At 42.6% G+C, this 19,147-nt stretch overlaps 1 protein-coding gene across 4 annotated transcripts in view; it reads right to left on the bottom strand.

The window, feature by feature from the left end:
• Positions 1 to 19,147, bottom strand: part of SIRPB1 (signal-regulatory protein beta 1) — a 93,202-nt gene that overhangs the window by 7,058 nt on the left and 66,997 nt on the right. For 3 of the 4 annotated variants that reach the window (XM_059892653.1, XM_059892652.1, XM_002692241.7), the window contains exons 2-5: positions 10,979 to 11,335; positions 5,074 to 5,394; positions 3,947 to 4,276; positions 357 to 462 (exon numbers count right to left, since the gene is read on the bottom strand). In XM_059892653.1, the coding sequence (XP_059748636.1) occupies positions 359 to 462; positions 3,947 to 4,276; positions 5,074 to 5,394; positions 10,979 to 11,335 (1,112 nt within the window). In that variant the 3' untranslated portion in view covers positions 357 to 358. Of the gene's footprint in view, positions 1 to 356; positions 463 to 3,946; positions 4,277 to 5,073; positions 5,395 to 10,978; positions 11,336 to 11,757; positions 11,964 to 19,147 lie in introns of all 4 variants that reach the window. The other variant, XM_025001088.2, reaches the window with a different exon arrangement.

Below are 19,147 nucleotides of genomic sequence, written 5' to 3'. Positions count from 1 at the left end.
TTAAGTGTGGATACCTGTTGTCCCAGGGAGCGCCTGAGTTCAGTGATCTAGAAATGGTCTCCAAGGGAGCCACCCACTCAGCTGCTCCTCATTCAGCACACTCTGCCTACCTCCTCCACAGAAACACCAGGAGAAACCCTTTGAAATCCCTGATGCAGTCCACCCCCTCCAGGACCTCACCATCTCCTGGGAGCTGGGCACCTCTTAGAGGGAAACATGATACTCCTGAGGGTACCGAGGGAGGTGTGCCTCCTTCTCTTAACTGCGTGTGAGCCCTGCCCCTGTGTGGCCTGTGGGTGGCCCCCCTAATGACCGTGTGTCTTCTAGATTTTGTCCCTCCCTCATCCATAACTTACAGTCAGGCTCGACACTTCCTGTGGACAAAGATGACAGAGACACTGAGCAGCAGCAGCACCTTAGGGACTAGGAAGGCAACTGCCCAAAGAGAAGACAGCTCTGGACCTGGAAATCAGGGGACAAGGAGAGTGGTTAGATGCGCCACACAGGAGCCATTCCCAGGGGCCTCCACTTACTCCATCTGAGGCTGCCTAGGCCCATCAACATGCTATGGCTTTGACCTGCAACCTGAACTAAGGCTCAAGGCAGAAATTAGGGTACAGAATCCCCTCATTTTTCCTCTTTCTTTTCTCAGGCTTCAACGGTCCTATTATTTGTAAAGAAAATACCAGGATTGAAAATAACTGTGAGACAAGAAAAATTCAGCAAATCTTTGTGCACAATCTCTCATTAGGCTGTAATTCCATCCTTGGCAAAGCATCAGGAAAATGCAGGAGAAACAGGCAAGGCAGCTAGAACAGGTGCCTAGAGTTATTTGGAATTATCATCATCAATATTAAATATATCTAAACTTTGAAAATATTGGGAAAATTTCCTAAGAGCACAGACTATAGGAAAGGGATTCAAGGTAAGCCTGATTTTAAAGGATTGGCATAGAATCCCCAGGTTCTATGCATATGTTACCTTACATGTCAAGAAGGATTAGCAGTAGTGATTTGTTAAGGATCTTGAGATGGGCACACTAAATTAGATTTTCCAAGCAGAGCCAATGTAGTTATGAAGATTCTTGTAAGTAAAAGCTGGAGGCAGGTCATTTGAAGAAGCGGATGTGATCAGAAGCAGAGGTCAGAGTAATGTGGGGCCCTTTACCAAGGAGTGTGGGCACCCTTGGAAGCTGGAAAAGGCAAGGAAATGGATTCTTCTCTAGAATCTTCAGAAGGAACACAGCCTATTCACCCATTATAATGTCTGACCTCTACAACTATATGATAATATATTTATCTTGTATCACTAAACATATTAATTACTCACAGTGACTATAGGAACATAACTTAAGGAAGACAGATTTGACTCTACAGACAGGCATGATTTAAAATGCATACCCTCTGTGTAGAAAAGGCAGAAAGAGAAAAGAAGTGCTATTTGGCAATTGAGTGGTAAAGAGAAAAAGAAAAAGGTAGGGAGAAGGGATTTCAGATACTGGTTCCTGAAAGATAAAAGAGAACCAAAGAATTAGAAGACTCAGAACCTTTTTCTATCAAACCAACCAGCCAACCAGCCAAAAACTCCATTACTGTATGGTTTGTTCTACACTGTGGGAAGAGAAGTCCATTAGGATAGGAATTTATTGTAAAACACCCCAATACCATAAAAACAAACAATAAGATGTCCATCCTCCCACCAGACTGACTGGACCCAGCACTGCAGCGGTTGGAGTCCTCAGATGCCCAGGGTAGGTTTTGGGTGTCAGTAGGAAAGTCACATCAGCATCTTACCCTTCTCTTCAGCCTGATAACCTAGATGCCCCAAAAAACACACTAGCAGGCCTGCTGAGTCAGGCACCCTACAGCAGCCCTGGTTGAGCCCATCAGGAGATTGAAGACTAAAAGCATTTCCAAGCCACTGCAGACAAAATGGCATGGGCTTTTCTCTCCTATGCTCCCTGTTAAGTACAACTTGAACCCTAGAAAGAGCACAAGAAACAAGCATAGGAGGACTCTGAGGTGGGAGAGGAGGAAGACTGTCTAGGGACCTGAGATCTGGAGGAAGAACACAGTAGTCAGTTATCCAGGCTCACTCTCCTAACTCCGCAGTACAAGAGGAGACTCAGGAATGGCACTAGAAAAAAGAAGTCTAAACCAATTACCTAAATTCCTGCCTCAAGAAATGAGAAAAGGAGGAGCAAAATAAACCCAAGGCAAGTGGAAGGAAGAAAATAATAAATAAAGAAAAGCCAATGAAATTGGAAACAGAGAAGCAATAGAGAAAAATCACTGGAAGAAAGAGGGTGTTCTTTTTAAAAGACCAATAACATTGAAAAATTTCCAGTACAACTGACAAATAAAAAAGGAGGAATGGCACATTTCCAGTATTAGGATGAAACCAAGGATGTCACTACAGATACTGGAGACAAAAGGATAAAAAAAAATGTCATGAACAACTGTACAGAAAGACATTTGACAACTCAGAGATGATGGAACAAATACCTCAAAAAAAAAAAATTACCTCAGCTCATTCAATATGAAATGAATAATCTGAATACTCTTAAATATTTGATTCAAATTAATTTTCAAAAGATTCTCAAGGCCAGATGGTTTCATGGGAAAATTTTGCCAAGAACTTACAAATGAAAATAATTTTGGTGCACAGAAAACAACAATAATAGTATTTTGGAATTTGAATTTATGCTCCATTTGAAATGGTGTTAGTCAATTAGAATTGATTATATTAAGTGTGCACTTGTATGATTTTTATAGAAAGTCAATATACTTCACCAGATAACCACACTATTGTGGACACCATTGACTGGTTGTGCACACAGGACTAAGTTAAAGTGGATGTTATTATGAAACTGTTCTATATCTATTATTCAAGGGAAGTTTTTTATTCTCCCCTACCTCTCTTTATCCTTCCAGCAGGCAGGCACATGGACACTCGGTGACCCAGTATTGACCCAGCAGATGAGGACAACACCATAGAGTATGTCGGAAGAAAAGTGGGCCTTTGTTAGGTCTTCTGGAGTAACAATTCCTGGAACCTGACTTGACCCTCTTTTGATGTTACCTGAAAGCCTACAAGATGTTTTATTGATAGAAAGAGGGACTGTCCTTGAGACAAGCCCCAGCTGAGGGGGGAACCTGTCTCTAATTAGCACATATTTATTATATAGACTGGTGGTCCCTGTCCTCAGAGACTCAGATTCACCTTGATTGTCTTAGCCCAGTCATCTGGACTAAAAGTGACACATTTTCAACAACATCACCCCCTCCCTACTTCTCCATGAGTCCCTTCTGTAAAGTCCAAACGCTTTGGGTGGCTAAAGCAGGAAGTGAACTGAGAGCTACATTTAGTAAATGTGCAGTGAGTGACTGTGATCACTGCTGGTCCACTGTCAGAAACCAAAGGACAAAGGAGCCCTGCGCAATGACCACTCATGGTCAACTGTGTGCCAAAACCAGACTCAAACTTCGTGTCCTCAGGGCTCCTCTTCCAGAATTTCACAGAGTAGTAGATGCCGACGTCTACTGGGATGATGTTCCTGATGTGGATGGAAAGTCTAGGCGGGAGACAGACTAGGCAGAGGTTAGAAAGAACAGGGAGGAGGGAAGTGGGCGAACATGGAATGGTGAACATAATTACTAATAGCTGAAGAAAGTGAGAAGCAGGACAGTATGAATGAGATGATCTCCTTCCATATCTTATTTCATTCTTTAATTATATTTATGTCAAAAGTCATATAAACAATGTACCAACCTGTTTTAAATTGTGACTGTTGGAGTATGAAATCTGGGGGAGAGGCGCTCACTTCAAAATTCTACTTTTTATTTATAGACTTTTACACTCTTCTATAATAAACTTGAATTACTATTCTTAATAAGTTAAAAAGATAAAATTTGAAAAGCCCTGTGAGATGTAATGAAAGCCTCACCAGGAAGTTCATGGGTGCCCTGATCCTTCTGGGGAGCAGAGACCTCCAGGGTATGGTTTCTGGAGACCGCCGGCTGCCCGTCGTGCTCCACCTGGCAGGTGAGCACCACAGCCTCCCTGTGGGCAGAGGAGTTCACCAGGAGCCAGCTCGTCTGGTTAAAGGTCCCGTCCTTGTTCTCTACGAGGACTGAGGCTGCTTCCGTTCGGGACATGTTTCCGTTCTCCAGCCAGGTCAGCTGTAGGTGCCGGGGGTAGAACTTGTTCACCTGGCAGGTGACGTTCACCTGGTTCCCAGCTGACGGGGAGCCGGTAATCTCCAGGGTGGGTGGAACTGAAACAGCACAGGAAGAAGCTCTGACCTTATAACACACATCACCATGGGAGAGGGGCTGGAGAACAGCTCCCAGCACAGCAGGGGTCACCCAGGACAGAGTCAGGCATGCAGTAGGTGCTCAAACACTGAGGGTCTATTTGCATATGAATGAAGTCACTGAATACAGTGAAAGTACACTGCTCAAGGACAGGGACCTCCTATTAGGGTTATAATGTGTGAAATCAACAAGCTCAGCCTCTGGCATGCAGTTGGAATATAAGACTGCAGCAAAATAAACGAAATCACCAAGCACATAGGGTCCTGGGCTTACCATAGGTGCTCAGTAATTGGAGATACTCAGATGGTAAAGTGTCTGGTTGCAATGCAGGAGACCTGGGTTCGATCCCTGGGTCAGGAAGATCCCCTGGAGAAGGAAATGGCTACCTACTCCAGTACTCTTGCCTGGAAAATTCCATGGACGGAGGAGCCTGGTAGGCTACAGTCCATGGGGTTGCAAAGAATCGGACACAACTGAGTGACTTCATTTTCACTTTCATTAATAAAGAAAACTACTTATCATAGTGCTTGGCACATGGCAGTTGTACATTTGGCACTTTCATTAAAATAGAGTGACCACCTCTTCTAGGAGACCTTTCTAGAAGGGCTAGATTGGACAGGACTGTCAGGAAGTAGATTTCAGGCAATTCAAGGCCTGAAGCAAAAGGCAGGGAGGAGGAGCAGACTGGGGGGAAGGAGGAGTAGGCTGGGGTCTTGGGAGGCAGGTGTGGGCTTGGGCTGACATAAGGGACATCTACCTCGGATGGTCTCGGACAAGTGGGCAGTCCCACGGAGAGGAGGGCCCCCCTGCAGGGTGACGTGGGCCACCTCGCAGATGACCTGGGAGTGAACGTCTCCCGTGGCCAGCAGCACTTTGGTTGTGCTGTTGATGCTGTAGGAAACGTTGCCGTTCTCTAGGTCCACGCTGGTCTGGGAGGCTGAGAGCTCATTGCCATTTTTGAACCATTTCAGGGAGATGTTTCTGGGGGAGAAGCCGTGGGATGTGCAGGTGAAGCTCACTCTCTGCTCAGGTGTAGCCCTCACTGCAGGACCAGATACCACGGGAGGAGAGGGCTTGGCTACAAAAGAAACATTTATAAATGAAGAACATGATTGTGATTATCATCATTACAAAAAACTCGTGACAATGTTAAGAAATTGCAAATACATTATTTTTAAATTCATGGTTGCAGTGAAGGTTAAATGCACTGGAAGCATTTTTTTCAGGGAGAAAAATGTCAGGTGCTTCACAAAACTAAAGAAACACAGACCTCTGTTTAACCCAGAATGTATTTATATGCAGAAATCTCCTCTCAGGAATTTATGAGTTTCCTTCACAGTTGTCTTTCTTTCCATGAATATTCCAATAGGACCAATGTATAAATCCCTGAATTTCAAAGGAATGGTGCAAAAAGGTGTTTTTTCTGAGTCTCGATTTTTCTGTTGGGTTAGTACTGGATTGCAAAGAAAGATTACTGAGTGCTGAGAAACCAGTGGTGGTTAATTTCTTATATATGTGTGTGTGTTAGTTGCTCAGTTGTCTCTGATTCTTTATGACCCCATGGACTGTAGCCTGCCCGGCTCCTCTGTCCATGTAATTCTCCAGGCAAGAATACTGGAGTAGGTAGCCATTTCCTTTGCAGGGGATCTTCCTGACCCAGGGATGGAAGCCCAGTCTCCTGCACTGCAGGCAAATTCTTTACTGTCTGAGCATCCAGGGAAGCCTGGTTAATTTTTAAACTGTTATTAAATCTGTATATACACAAATCAGCAAATCAAATGTGAGGGTGGTTTCTCTGTTGATAGGTGCTGTAGGGTGTCTCTAACTGTTCATTATTATGCAACATCCCCTTATATGTTGTCAGACAGCAAATGTAACAAACATTTTCATTTCTAAACATCTAACTTGCTTCCTAAAACTCAAACATTTGAGGACATAGTTAGGAGTTACCTTAATATGTCAAATCCAACAAACACCAGCATCATGGATGCCCCTTAAAGTACTGTGATCAGATGCCACTTGCCCAGAGTTGTTCAGAGCTTAAAGATGGGCTGAACTCTTGACCACCCTCAGCTCTCTAATCTTCCCACCAGCCCTGAGGAGGGGCCTGAGAGTGGCCCTATATGTGGGATGAGGCTCAGGAAGGATGCAGCTGGCCTAGGGCACCCAGCAGGTAAGGTCAGAGCTCACCTCACTGTACACAGGACATACTGATTTTAGTGTCGTTGTTTTTTTATCCTGGAGCCTCACTGTTCCTGGACAAAGTGGGTACAAACACCATCTGTAAGATGAGTGAGGATGTATGTAAGATATAGAGCCTAGCATACAGTAGGCTTAATTAGTAACACCTGTGATTGTTATCCTATGATCTGATAGTTCTAGTTCTGAAACTACATTTTTAGGCAAAAGAAAGCAAAACAAAAGCACAATAGAAGCACCAAAGAGAGTCTCAAGTCTTGCTCCCTACAGCTGCCTTGCAAAAATCAACATGAAAAGAAATAGTAGGAACACCAAATTATGAGTCTGACCCCTTTAAAAAACATAATCCCCTCAAGAGGTAAGTTTGGGAAATTGGCTTTCAAAACACATAAGAGACCACAGGCACTTTTCCTGCAGATCAACTCATTACAGAATCTGCAAGCAAGTTGAAAGGAAGGAGGATGGATTTCATCAGATCCTCTCTGGTGTTTGAGGCAGGAGGGCTCCTGGCTGAGCAGAGTTTTTGCAGGGATTCCAGCACCTGTTTAGACTCCTGTGTTTAAAGTCGGGAAGGTTTCCCCAGGGATGAAGCTCAGGTCTGCACAGGGTGATCTGAGTGGGGAAGAATATCCTCTCAGATCAGGAGAGCTTGGTTGGAGGTGGGATTTGTTCCTGTCACTCCACTTGGGCTGATTTTCTTGGGCCTCCTAAGATCTGTCAACATCACAGCCTATTCTGAAGCACCCACCCCGGGACAGCTGTTCTTTCAATCCAGGCACCAGAAGGGTCCATGTCCATCAGGGAAATACTGCAGCTCTCCCTCTGTGACCCCAGAAAACACGTAGCTCTGGGCTCTTGTGCCCTGACTGGGCACCAGCATTCTCTGCAGGAATTAAGACACTCAGCTGCTTAGGCCATGTCTGTGCACTCAAATCAGAATTTCTAGGGTCTGGAGATCTTTTCACCATTTCCCGGTGATGCCATGAATGGTTGAAGTTGAAAGGCACCTGGTTCCACACCAACCCTAGTTGTACTTAGTCTGAGAGGGAAAGTGGCCCATAGAACATCCTCTGGTTTTGGCACGTCAGAGCTCATGTTGGTGGAAGACATGCCAGGCTCTGCTCTAATCACTTGACATGCGTCCCTCATTCAATCCCTGCAGCTACTCTGTTAGGATGGGGCTGTCACTGAGGGACAGGGACTCTGACGCAGTGTGGGGAAGGACTCATCAGAGGTCCCAGAGCCGGGACGGGGCAGAGCTGGGATGGGGGCCCAGGCAGGGGTACGGCCCGGGCTCTCAACCACAGTGCCCCGAGCCCAGGGCTTTCTAGACCCTCTCCAGTCATCACAGATTCTTGAAAGGTAATGTAATTACAACTATTTCACAGATAGGGAAACTGAGACTTTCCCAGGATCCCACTGCCCTCCTGGGATGGGCAGCACCATCGCCCTCTGAGGGGTGGTGCAGTCACCAGGTCATTGTGCCCTCAGGACACCCTGCAAAGGTTGTGTGATTATCCTTTTTCTACAGGTGAGGAACGGGGACAAGCACAGGGAACTGGGTCTCAGCTTTGAAATAACACCTCAATTAGGAGAACCTACTCTGTGCTGGTGATTTAGACAGAGCACCTCAAACACTTCCAATTCTCCTGAAAGGAGACCACGAGGACCACTATTCTACGAAGAGAAAACTGACGCTGAGAGAAATGAAGAGACTGTCTCCTCTCACTCCCCACCGTGTCCCAGCATTTCCTATCACCTCCATGCTTCACTTGTGGCTCCGCTGGTAAAGAATCTACCTGCAATGCGGGAGACCTGGGTTCGATCCCTGGGTTGAAAAGATCACCTGGAGAGGGGAAAGGCTACCCACTGGCCTGGAGAATTCCATGGACTGTATAGTCCATGGGGTCGCAACAGTTGGACACAGCTGAGCGACTTTCACTTTCCATGAAAGTGAACTGGAATCATGCTTCAGGTTCATTAACAGAGCAAGTGCCCATCTTCAGGAGCCCCCAGACTGATTACCACCCTCCCCTTTTCCCTCAGATTCTTGACTTCGAAAGACTACAGGGAGGAGAGGCCTCTGAGGGCCCAGGCCTGGGGACCCTGAAGCCACAAGGGAAGACATGGACTCCTGACACCTAAAGTCTAGACTAGCAACTCTTGCTCACACGGGGCCCCACCTCCTCTAGGAAACACCTCCCTCTCCTCATCCTCAGTCTGCAGAACCAGGAATGGGCATGCCTGGCACTGCTGGGGTTGCAGTGGCCCCTCTGGGCTCTGTCCACACCATCCTTCCCGGACCTGCTCCACAGGGGCCTAGTGAAGGGGCAACATCACACCGAATGGGGAGAAAATCTCCTAATGCTTTTAAGGGTGTTTATCCCTGTCACTGAGGAACATTTCAGTACATCATACAACACTGAATGATCTATCTCATCTGGGTTGTAAAACTGGACTTGCCTCTCTTACAGGACTTGTTAAAATGTTTATTTCTAAAGGAGAGGACAAAGCAAGATTTTAAGAGGATGAGGTTGGAGCTTCCTCCATACTTTGACAAGCACAGTGGGGTGTGCAGAGAGCAGGGCTATGACACTGTGAGTGTTTAGGGTTCAATCTTGGCTCCTCTAGCTATTCACAAATCAAGTCTCCTCTCTGAACCTCAGGGTCCTCATCTGTAAAATGGAAAACAGACAACCTTTCCTTCTAAACACTGTTTAAAATGAGTAAATGCCTAAGGAGGATTCACCATCTGACAGGCTGCTCCTCCCCTCCCCTCCCTCCTTTCTCATCCAGAGAATCATCTCACAGGCAGCTTGAGGAAGAGGGTGAACAGCCCTGGGAGCCAGCAGATCTGAGAGAGGTGGGGGAGCCACTTACTAGCTGTATTGAGACTGAGCAGGGGACCCACCATCTGGGAAGTTTAGTAATATCTGCAAAATCATGATAAAGCCACCTGGCCTGCTGATGTCTGGAGGTTTGGGGAGATTCATTTGCTACCATGACTAGAAGGGAAATTTGGCAATACTGTCACACAAATTAAAATCCTTATACTGTCTAAACTAGCAATGCCATTTCCAGTGGATATTTCTTCTCTGAGGAGAGTGACACGTGGAAAGTTATCCCTTCAGCACTGTTTCAGTAGCCCAAGGTTAGGAACAACTTAATGTCCATCAACAGAAGACTCTAAGATGAATGATGGTGTTGCCATATGCTGAGTGTTAAGTAGCTGTTGAAAAACAGGGCAGCTCTAGGTGCTGATATGGAATGAGGGATTTGGGATCATGCAGGTGAAAGTATGGACAGTTTTCCAGTCACCTCAGGCTCAGGGTCTGAATGTGAGGGACCTTCTGGACCTTTGGGAAAGCAATGAAAAGAGCCTGTTTCATGGTTAACTCAAGGAACTTTTATTCTGCAACTTGTGTGTGCAAGTCTCTTTCATGAAAGGAGTTCCAATGCTGGTGCAGGAAAGAGACTGGCTTGGAATCAGTTTGGGTTCTTAATGGATCCTCTCATTGTCTATGTGACTGTGGTCTGGACCGCTGTCATCTCCTGGCCTCAGCCACCATCTATACATGGGGGTTTGGGAGGATGGTGTCTAGAGACCCATCCTGTTCTGAGAGTCCAGGATTCAGGGTCTTTGTCAGAAAAAATCTAAATAAACACCTTTTCTGCCTCAATAGGGCTGCTCCAGCTCCTAAGTCACCCACATGGAGAACTGTTTCCTTGAGGAGGGACATTCCGAGATGCTGGGAGACTTCAGTGATTATGTGAGTCAATGCGTGAATGACCGAAGAATTTTTTCAACAGATCCTCTGGAAACACCGAACCTCTCGGCATAGTCTTCAATCGGCCATCAGAATAAACGCTGAAACTGTGTCTCTTAGAATCTCTTTTCAGTGCGATAGTCTGAATAGAAAATAAAGAAACACATCTCCCCTCCCTGCCCTGGATGGACTTCTCCTCTTTGGGAGGAAGAGGACATAAGCTTCACGGGAGAGGAGCCCTTGCCTGCTTTGTTCATTGCTGCTTCCACAGCATCCAGGGCAGGGCCTGGCACACAGGAGGTGCTCAGTAAGTGCTGAATAAAGAGAAGACTCAGCCACACTGAGGGTGCACTCTCCAGAGATAAGAAGTGAGGCTTGGCCTGTCAAGGAGCAAGTCACTCAGACTTTCATTCCCTTTATCCCTGGAATCAAAGGACTGAATGTGATGGAAAAGACAAGGACTGTGGAACCAGGTAGACGGGGGATCCAGACTTTTCCCACATTTACCAGCTGTGGGGCCTGGAGCAAATAGCACAACCGTCATGGCCTCAAATACTCTGATTTGTAGAAGGGAGTAAAATCAGTTCATGTCCAGATCACTGTTGTACCGGATACCTTTTTTTGCTCAAAGAGTGAAGGGCATTCTTGTTGACTTGTCAGAGACTGGGAGATGAAGGACACCCTGGCCATACTCACCACTCACAGTGAGATGAGTGCCTGGTCCAGACTTAAACTCCACGTCACCACGTTCTCCTTTCCGGAACTTCACACAGTAGTAGACACCAGTGTCTGCTGGGGTGATGTTACTGATGCGGATGGAACAGTCCATGTTGTTTCTCTTTGTGGCATCTGCAACAGTTGTTACTCTGGGGAAGGGGGCTTCTTTTTGACTGTAGATGAACTCCCGACCTGGCCCAGTTCCCCTGAACCACTTAAAGGGCCCCACAGGGCTCAGGGAGGTCATGGTGCAGTGCAGAGTGGCCGTCTCTCCTGCTGCAACTGACACTGACCTCTCAGGCTGAATCACCTGCAGCTCCCCCTCACCTGCCACTCCTGGAGGAAAACACAAAGCAGTTATTTATTCATCCTCATGTGATCCTGTAGGTTCTCTCAAATGTATATCAACGATCAATAATAGCTTTCATTGTCTGAATGCACCATGAATGGGCCTTAAACTCAGCACACTGCATGTACATTGCATGAAGCTTGCACAATGAGCCTGTAATGTAAGACACTAATCCAAGAGGGGAACTGAGGCACAGAGGTCAGTGATGTGGCAGAGACTGGGACTGAATACTTGAGCCCTCTCTGAAAGTGTCATGATTGACCCAATATTCCTGGGTGTTCACTGTGCCTTCAGGGAGTGCTGCATTCTGTCCTTTGCATTAGGTGGGACCACGTGACCTCTTAGATCACCGAGTTGTGAGGAGAAGTGATGCACGTGTTTTGTATGTTATTCATTAAACTGCAAGTACCTTTATGGGCCAGCTTCTGTCCTTCCCAGAGATCCACATACTTATGATAAAATTGCTCCAACAGCCTGGATACTTGAGTGGCAGTGATGTTCAGAGCTCCCAACATACAATGAATGCTTAGCTTATGAAGATAGTAAAACTTTGTTTCAACTCCTTGGGATTTTTTTCCCATGACACAGTCATGTTATATTAGTTACCTAAGGCAGCTGTAATAAATTATAGAAAATTTAGTGACTAAAAATGACAGTTTTATTATCTTTTGATTCTGGATATGAAGGGACCAAAAACAGAATTACTGGACTAAAATCAAGGAGTCAACTGGGCTACATTCCATCTAGAGGCTCTGATCATTGCCTCTCCAAATTCTTGAGACTATCTACATTCTTTTTCTCAAGGTTTCTATCTTCTTATGGCTCCAATTGTGCTTCCATTGTCACTTGTCCTTTAACTTTGGCTTTCCTGCCTCCTTCTTATAAGATTATACTAGGCTTACATTGATAATTAAGAATATTCTTCCCATAGCAAGATTCTTAATCGCTTTTACAAAATTTTTTTGCCATGTAAAGTAAAACATTCACTGGTGAGTATTAGGACATAGGGCTCTTTGGTGGTCTATGTTTTGTTTACTTGATTTATAACTTGCTTTAATTGAAGTGTATTGATTTACCATGCTGTGTTAATTTTGCAGTATAGAAAGTGACTCAGTTATACATACACATTTTTAATATATTCTCTTCTGTTATTTTTATCACGTGATACTGAATATACTTCTCTGTGCTGTACAGCAGGATCTTGTTTTTTATCCTTTCCATATATAATAGCTTACCTAACCCCTACCCCACCTACCTGGACAACTCAAACTCCGTTCTCTTTGTCTGTGAATCTGTTTCTGTCTCATATGTAGGTACACCTGTCTCTCTATCTCTCTTTGGCCACAACATGCAGCTTGTCAACTGCATTTTTCTAGAAACTTCCATTTCTTTTAGGTTGTTGAATTTGTTCAAATTTAACTGTTCATGGATTTCCTTATTTTTTCTTATACTTGTGTAATACTGGTCTTATGTTTCCTTTTTCATTTCTTATTTTGTTTATTTGAGTTCTCTCTTGTTTTCTTCAGCATTTTCAATATCTCCTTTTTGAAATTATTGTCTATTAGACTAAAGAGGTCTATTTCATTTTCTTTCTCAGGTGAATTTTCTTGGTCTTGTCTTTTAAGTGGGCATGGTTCCTCTGCTTCTTATTCTGGAAGTTTAGGAGAAACAATTATCTCCTGTGGTCTTGGAGGGCTGTTTATACATGGGAACATCCATGTGTAGATTGTGTGGGTTTAATATTTCTGGTGCAAGGGCTGTTTTTAGTACATATACCTGTCACCTCTTTCCTCAGCATGAGCTGGCCATTATTCCCTTATGGGGGTGTGCCCATGTGGTGTCTGATACCCAGTTTGGAGTTCTTGGTGGCGGTGGTGGCTCACGCGTGCCCCCAGAGCACTCGATGGGAGTAGAAGCAGCTCATGACTCCACCTGGAGTCCAGGATTGACAGGGGCAAAACAACTGTTCCAAAGTGGGGGTGAGCTTCAAACCCTGCCCCGTCCTTACCAGCAGACAAACAGGCTGGGAAGCGTAGGGCAGTTGCAGTGACCATCTGTGCGTATCTCTCCATGTTCTAGCTGCTGCAAACTGGTTGCTACACTCTCCTTCAAGGCTCTGAGGTTCCCCATATCCCAGCTGATCTCCTTGCCATTGGGGGTACTTCCCAGGTTACAGGAAACTTTCCTCTTTCATAGCTCCCTCCCAAGTGTACAGGTCCCATCCTGATTCCTTTCTTTCTTCTTTTCTTCTCTTTTGTCTTACCCAGATACAAAGAGATTTTATTGCCCTTTCAGATGTCTGAGATCCTCTGCCAGCATTCAGTAGACATTCTGTGAGAATCATTCCACATGTAGATGTGTTTTTGATGTATTTGTGGGAGGAGGTGAGCTTCACATCCTAGCACTCAGCAATTTTGATGTTCCTCCTATGTCAGGGGGCTATTTTGTGTCTCAAGTTACATAAACCAGTTGCCATAACAAAAAATCTATATATGTGTCATTGTCACACACGAAGAATGGCAAGGCAACTTATTGAAATTGAAAGAAATGCTCTTCAAACTGTGTAAAATTAAACTAGGTCAGTGACAGAAGAGGAAATAAAATAGTCACAGGCACATAGAAATCAAACAACATTCTCTTCAAAAATCAACATGTCAAGGAAGAAATCACAAGAGAAATTAAAAAACACTTGGAGACAAATGAAAACATAAATACATACTATGAATACATATGAGATGCACAGAAAGCAGCCCTAATGGGAAATTTATAGCTGAAAATGCAGGCATTGAAGAACTTTACACTGCAAGAAACTAGAGAAAGAAGAGGAAAATAAACCCTAAACTGAAAGTTTGCAAATGAAAGAAAATAGCTGAGATTATTGAAGAGAAAAGTAAAATGTGAATAGTATAGCAGAGAAAATCCACAAGCCAAGAGGGGTTCTTCAAAAAGATCAACAGAATTAAGCAAATTTAGCTAGATTGCCTAAGGGAAAAAAGCAGAGTGTGGCAACCCAAATAATTAAAATCAGAAATAAAAAACATACTAATAATGTCAAAGTAATAAAAGGGATTTTAAAACAGTTCTATGAATGATTAAACACCAAAAAAACTGGATAACATAGATAAATTGGACAAATTCTTGTAAGGACACAATACTGAAGCTGAATTATGAAGAAATAAAAAATTAGAGTAGACCTGTAACTAGCAATCAGATTCAATTAATAATAAAAAAAACCTCCCAACAAAGAAAGGCCCCAAATTACTTGTCTTCTCCAGTGAATGCTTCCAAACTTTTAAAGAAAACTAACAGTATTCTTCTTCAAACTCTTCAAAAAAGTCTTAAGAGGTGGGAGGACTTCTCAACTTTTTCAGAGTTCTATTGGCATTTTCCAGATATCACAGTGACATAAAGGCATAACAAGAAAGTACAGACCAATATCTCCCTTTTTCAAATTCTTTTCTCATTTAGGCTGCTACATAATATTGAGCAGATTTTCATATGCTATACAGTAGTTCTTCATTAGTTATCCATTTTAGACACAACAGTCTGTATATGTCAGTCCCAAGCTCCCTATCTATCCCTCTCCCTAACCCTTCTGCCCTCATAACCATAAATTTATTCTCTAAGTCTGAAAGAAACATAAGGTTTATGTTTTGTAAATAAGTTCATTTGTCTCATATTTTATCCCATATTTTAGTGTTATCTTATATTTCTCTTTCTCTCTCTGACTCACTTCACTCAGTATGACAATTTCTTGGGCCACTCATATTGCTTCAAATGGCATTATTTCATTCTTTTTAATGGATGAGTAATGATCCATTGCATATATGTACTAAGACTGTACAATGGAGGATAGACAGTCTCTTCAGTAAATGGTGCAGGGAAAACAGGATAGCTACATGTTAAAAAAATGAAAAAAATGAAATTAGAACATTCTCTAATACCATAAACAAAAATAAACTCAAACTAGTTTAAAGACATAAATTTAATACCAGACACAATAAAACACAGCAAAATAAAGACAAAACATTCCTTGAATTAAAAGCATCAATATCTTTTCCCATTCATCTCCAAGAAGTAAAAACAAAGATAAACAAATTAGACATAATCACTTTCAAAAGCTTTTGTGCAGCAAAGAAACAATAAACAAAATGAAAAGATAACCACATTTTGGAAGAAAATAATTGCACATAATGTGACCAACAAAGGATTAGAATCCAAAATTTACAGACAGGTCATACAGCTCAGTAACCAAAACAAACAAACAACCCAAACAAAAAAATGGAGAAAAAACCTAAATAGACATTTCTCCAAAGAAGACATACAGATGACCAAAAAGCACATAAAAAGCTGCTCAACATTGCTAGAGAAATGCAAATCAAAACTACAAAGAGATATCACCTCATATCAGTTCGAATGGCCATCATCAAAAAATCCACAAACAATAAATGCTGGAGAGGGTGTGGAGAGAAGGGAACCCTCCTACACTGCTGGTGGGAATGTAAACTGGTACAGCCACTGTGGAGAATAGTATGAAAGTTCCTTGGAAAACTAAAAATAGAGCTATCATATGATCCACTTCTGGGCATAAATCTGCAGAAAAACATGATCCAAAAGGATATATGTGCTGCAGTGTTCATAGTGCACTATCCACAATAGCCAAGACGTGGAAGTAATGTAAATCTCTATTGATAGAAGAATGGACACAGACCAATAACTCACATGACTGTTGATGCAGCAATCCTCAATAAAATGTTAGAAAATCCAATTCAATAACATATTAAAAGAATTATGCACCAGGACAAACTGGGATATATTGCTGGAATATAAAAATGGTTCAGCATATGAAAATATATGCACTGTGTGTTGCAGTCCATGGGGTCACAAAGAATCAGGCATGACGTGGCAACTAAACAGCAATATGAAAATCAAACCATATATTTTGCCACTTTAATAGAATAAAGAGAAAAAAATTGATGCTGAAAAAGCACTTAAAAAAAGTTAACATTTTTTGTGATAAGAAATCAATAAACTAGGAATAGATGGAAAATTGCCCAATAAATGAAGTTGTATATGAAAAACCCACATTAACAGCCTCATTTATGGTGAAATTCTGAAAGCTTTCCCCCTAAAGTCAGGAACAAGGCATGCGCATTTTTGCCACTTCTAGTCAACACAATACTGGAAATTCAGAGAAAAGCGATTAATTAAGTAATATGAATAAAATGTATTCAAAATGGAAAGAAGTGTAATGATCTTGTTTGTGTGTGACATGATTTCCATGTAGCAATTCTAAAGATTCCGACATTAAAAACTGGTAAATCTAGCAAGTAAATTCGGCAAAGTTTTGAGATACAAAGTCAACACACAAAAATCAGTTTTTTTTCCTACATACTGCTACTGCTAAGTCACTTCAGTAGTGTCCAACTCTGTGCGACCCCACAGACGGCAGCCCACCAGGCTCCCCCGTCCCTGGGATTCTCCTGGCAAGAACATTGGAGTGGGCTGCCATTTCCTTCTCCAATGCATGAAAGTGAAAAGTGAAAGTGAAGTCGCTCAGTAGTGTCCGACTCCTAGCAACCCCATGGACTGCAGCCTACCAGGCTCCTCAGTCCATGGGATTTTCCAGGCAAGAGTACTGGAGTGGGGTGCCATTGCCTTCTCCGTTTCTACATACTAGTGACAATGAATCCAAAAAAGAACTTATAATAGCTACATATTAGCTAAGTATAAAGTACCTAGGAGTCAATTTCATAATGGAAATGAAAGACCTGCACATCACAAAGTACAAAAACGATATTGTACCTAGGAAATCCTAAAGATGGAAAAGGAGAAGGAAATGGCAGAAGGAAAGGGATCGCACAAAGTCGGACACGACTGAAGCGACTTAGCAGCAGTAGTAGCAGCAGCAAAGATGCCACCAGAGGATGAAACTGGAGTCTATTATACAGAGTGAAGTAAGTCAGAAAGAAAAACACCAATATAGTATATTAGCATATATATATGGAGTTTAGAAAGATGGTAATGATGACCCTATATGTGAGATAGCAAAAGAGACACAGATATAAAGAACAGACTTTTGTACTCTGTGGGAGAAGGTGAGGGTGGGATGATTTGGGAGAACAGCATTGAAACATGTATATTACCATATGTGAAATAGATGACCAGTCCAAGGTTGATGCATGAAACAGGGCACTCAAAGCCAGTGCACTGGGACAACCCTGAGGGATGGGATGGGGAGGGAGGTGGGAGGGGGGTACAGGATTGGGGACACATGTACACCCATGGCTGATTCATGTCAATGTATGGCAAAAACCACTCCAATATTGTAAAGTAATCAGCCTCCAATTAAAATAAATAAATAAATTTTAAAAAGTTTATATAAAAAAAGTTTATAGACCACTGAGTCTCACCACCAAAGATTCCAATTTAATTAGACTTGGATATATACTGAGCATGAGGATTTTAAAAGTACTTAGGTTGCTTCTACCTCTACAAGGTTGAGAACTTCTGATCTAAGTCAGATCTTTCATTCAAAGGTGACCTGTGTGTATGCCATGATCCCTAAGTGATCAAGGGCAAATGCCGAAGAACCTAAAGAGATCAGAGGTGTAAAGATATGAAAAACCTACTGTAGCTATAGGCAACTTGTTTTCCCCATTATTTCTGATAATTATTCCTCACATATAGTCTCTCCTCACTATAGAGCTTAGCCTATTAAAATATTGTTTCTGATCCAAACTCACACTTGCATACTTTGCTTTTGAAATCACTGCTCTATTTTCTGTCTTCTGTTCATCTTACTCAATACTCATCTGACTCAATACTGGTCAGTAAAATTCTCTTTGCCCTAAATGCTCAGCTGTTCCATTTATACTTCTCAAGCCCTTGGTGTACTAGCTTCTTTACTCACTCATGATCAACATATTACTGCTTTGTTTGTTTGCATTTTATCCTTCAATAACTCTTTAATGAACTCACTGTAATAAATTCTCTTCATTAAAGTGAAAAAACAACAAACAAATGAACAAAAAGATGCCACCAGAAAACTAATAGAATTCATCAATGGATTTGGTAAAGTTGCAGGATATAAAATTAATACATAGAAATCTGTTACATTTCTATACAACAACAAAAGATCAGAAAGAAAAATGAAAGAAACCATCCCATTTACCATCACATCAGAAAAAATACAATACCAAAAAATCAACATTCTTAAGGAGATATAAGACATGTACTCTGAAAACTATAAGATGCTGTTGAAAGAAACCAAAGAAGGCACATGTCATTGAGATGCTAATTTGTGTCCAATTCTTTGCAAACCCACAGACTGCAGCATGCCAAGCTCCCCTTTCACTATCTCCCAGAGTTTTCTCAAATTCATGTCCATTGAGTCAGTGATGCTAACTATCTCATCTTCTGCTGCCCCCTTCTTCTTTTGCCTTCAATCTTTCCCAGCATCAGGATCTAGGACTGGAGTTTCAGCTTCAGCATCAGTCCTTTTAATGAATATTCAGAGTTGATTTCCTTTAGGATTGACTGCTTTGATCTCCTTGCAGTCCAAGGGACTCTCAAGAGTCTTCTCTAGGACCACAATTCAGAGCATCAGTTCTTCAGTGCTCAGCCTTCTTTATGGTCCAACTCTCACATCTGTGCATGACTAATGGAAAAGTCACAGCTTTGACTATACAGATCTTTGTCAGCAAAATGATGCTTTTGGTTTTTAATATGCTGTCTTTTCTTCCAAAGAGCATATTTTAATTTCATGGTTGCTGTCACCATCCATGGTGACTTTGGAG

The sequence above is a fragment of the Bos taurus genome, chromosome 13, assembly GCF_002263795.3.
Source record: "Bos taurus isolate L1 Dominette 01449 registration number 42190680 breed Hereford chromosome 13, ARS-UCD2.0, whole genome shotgun sequence".
NCBI lineage: Eukaryota > Metazoa > Chordata > Mammalia > Artiodactyla > Bovidae > Bos > Bos taurus.
The sequence above is the reverse complement of the archived record's forward strand: the minus strand, read 5'-3'. Positions and strand labels throughout refer to the sequence as shown.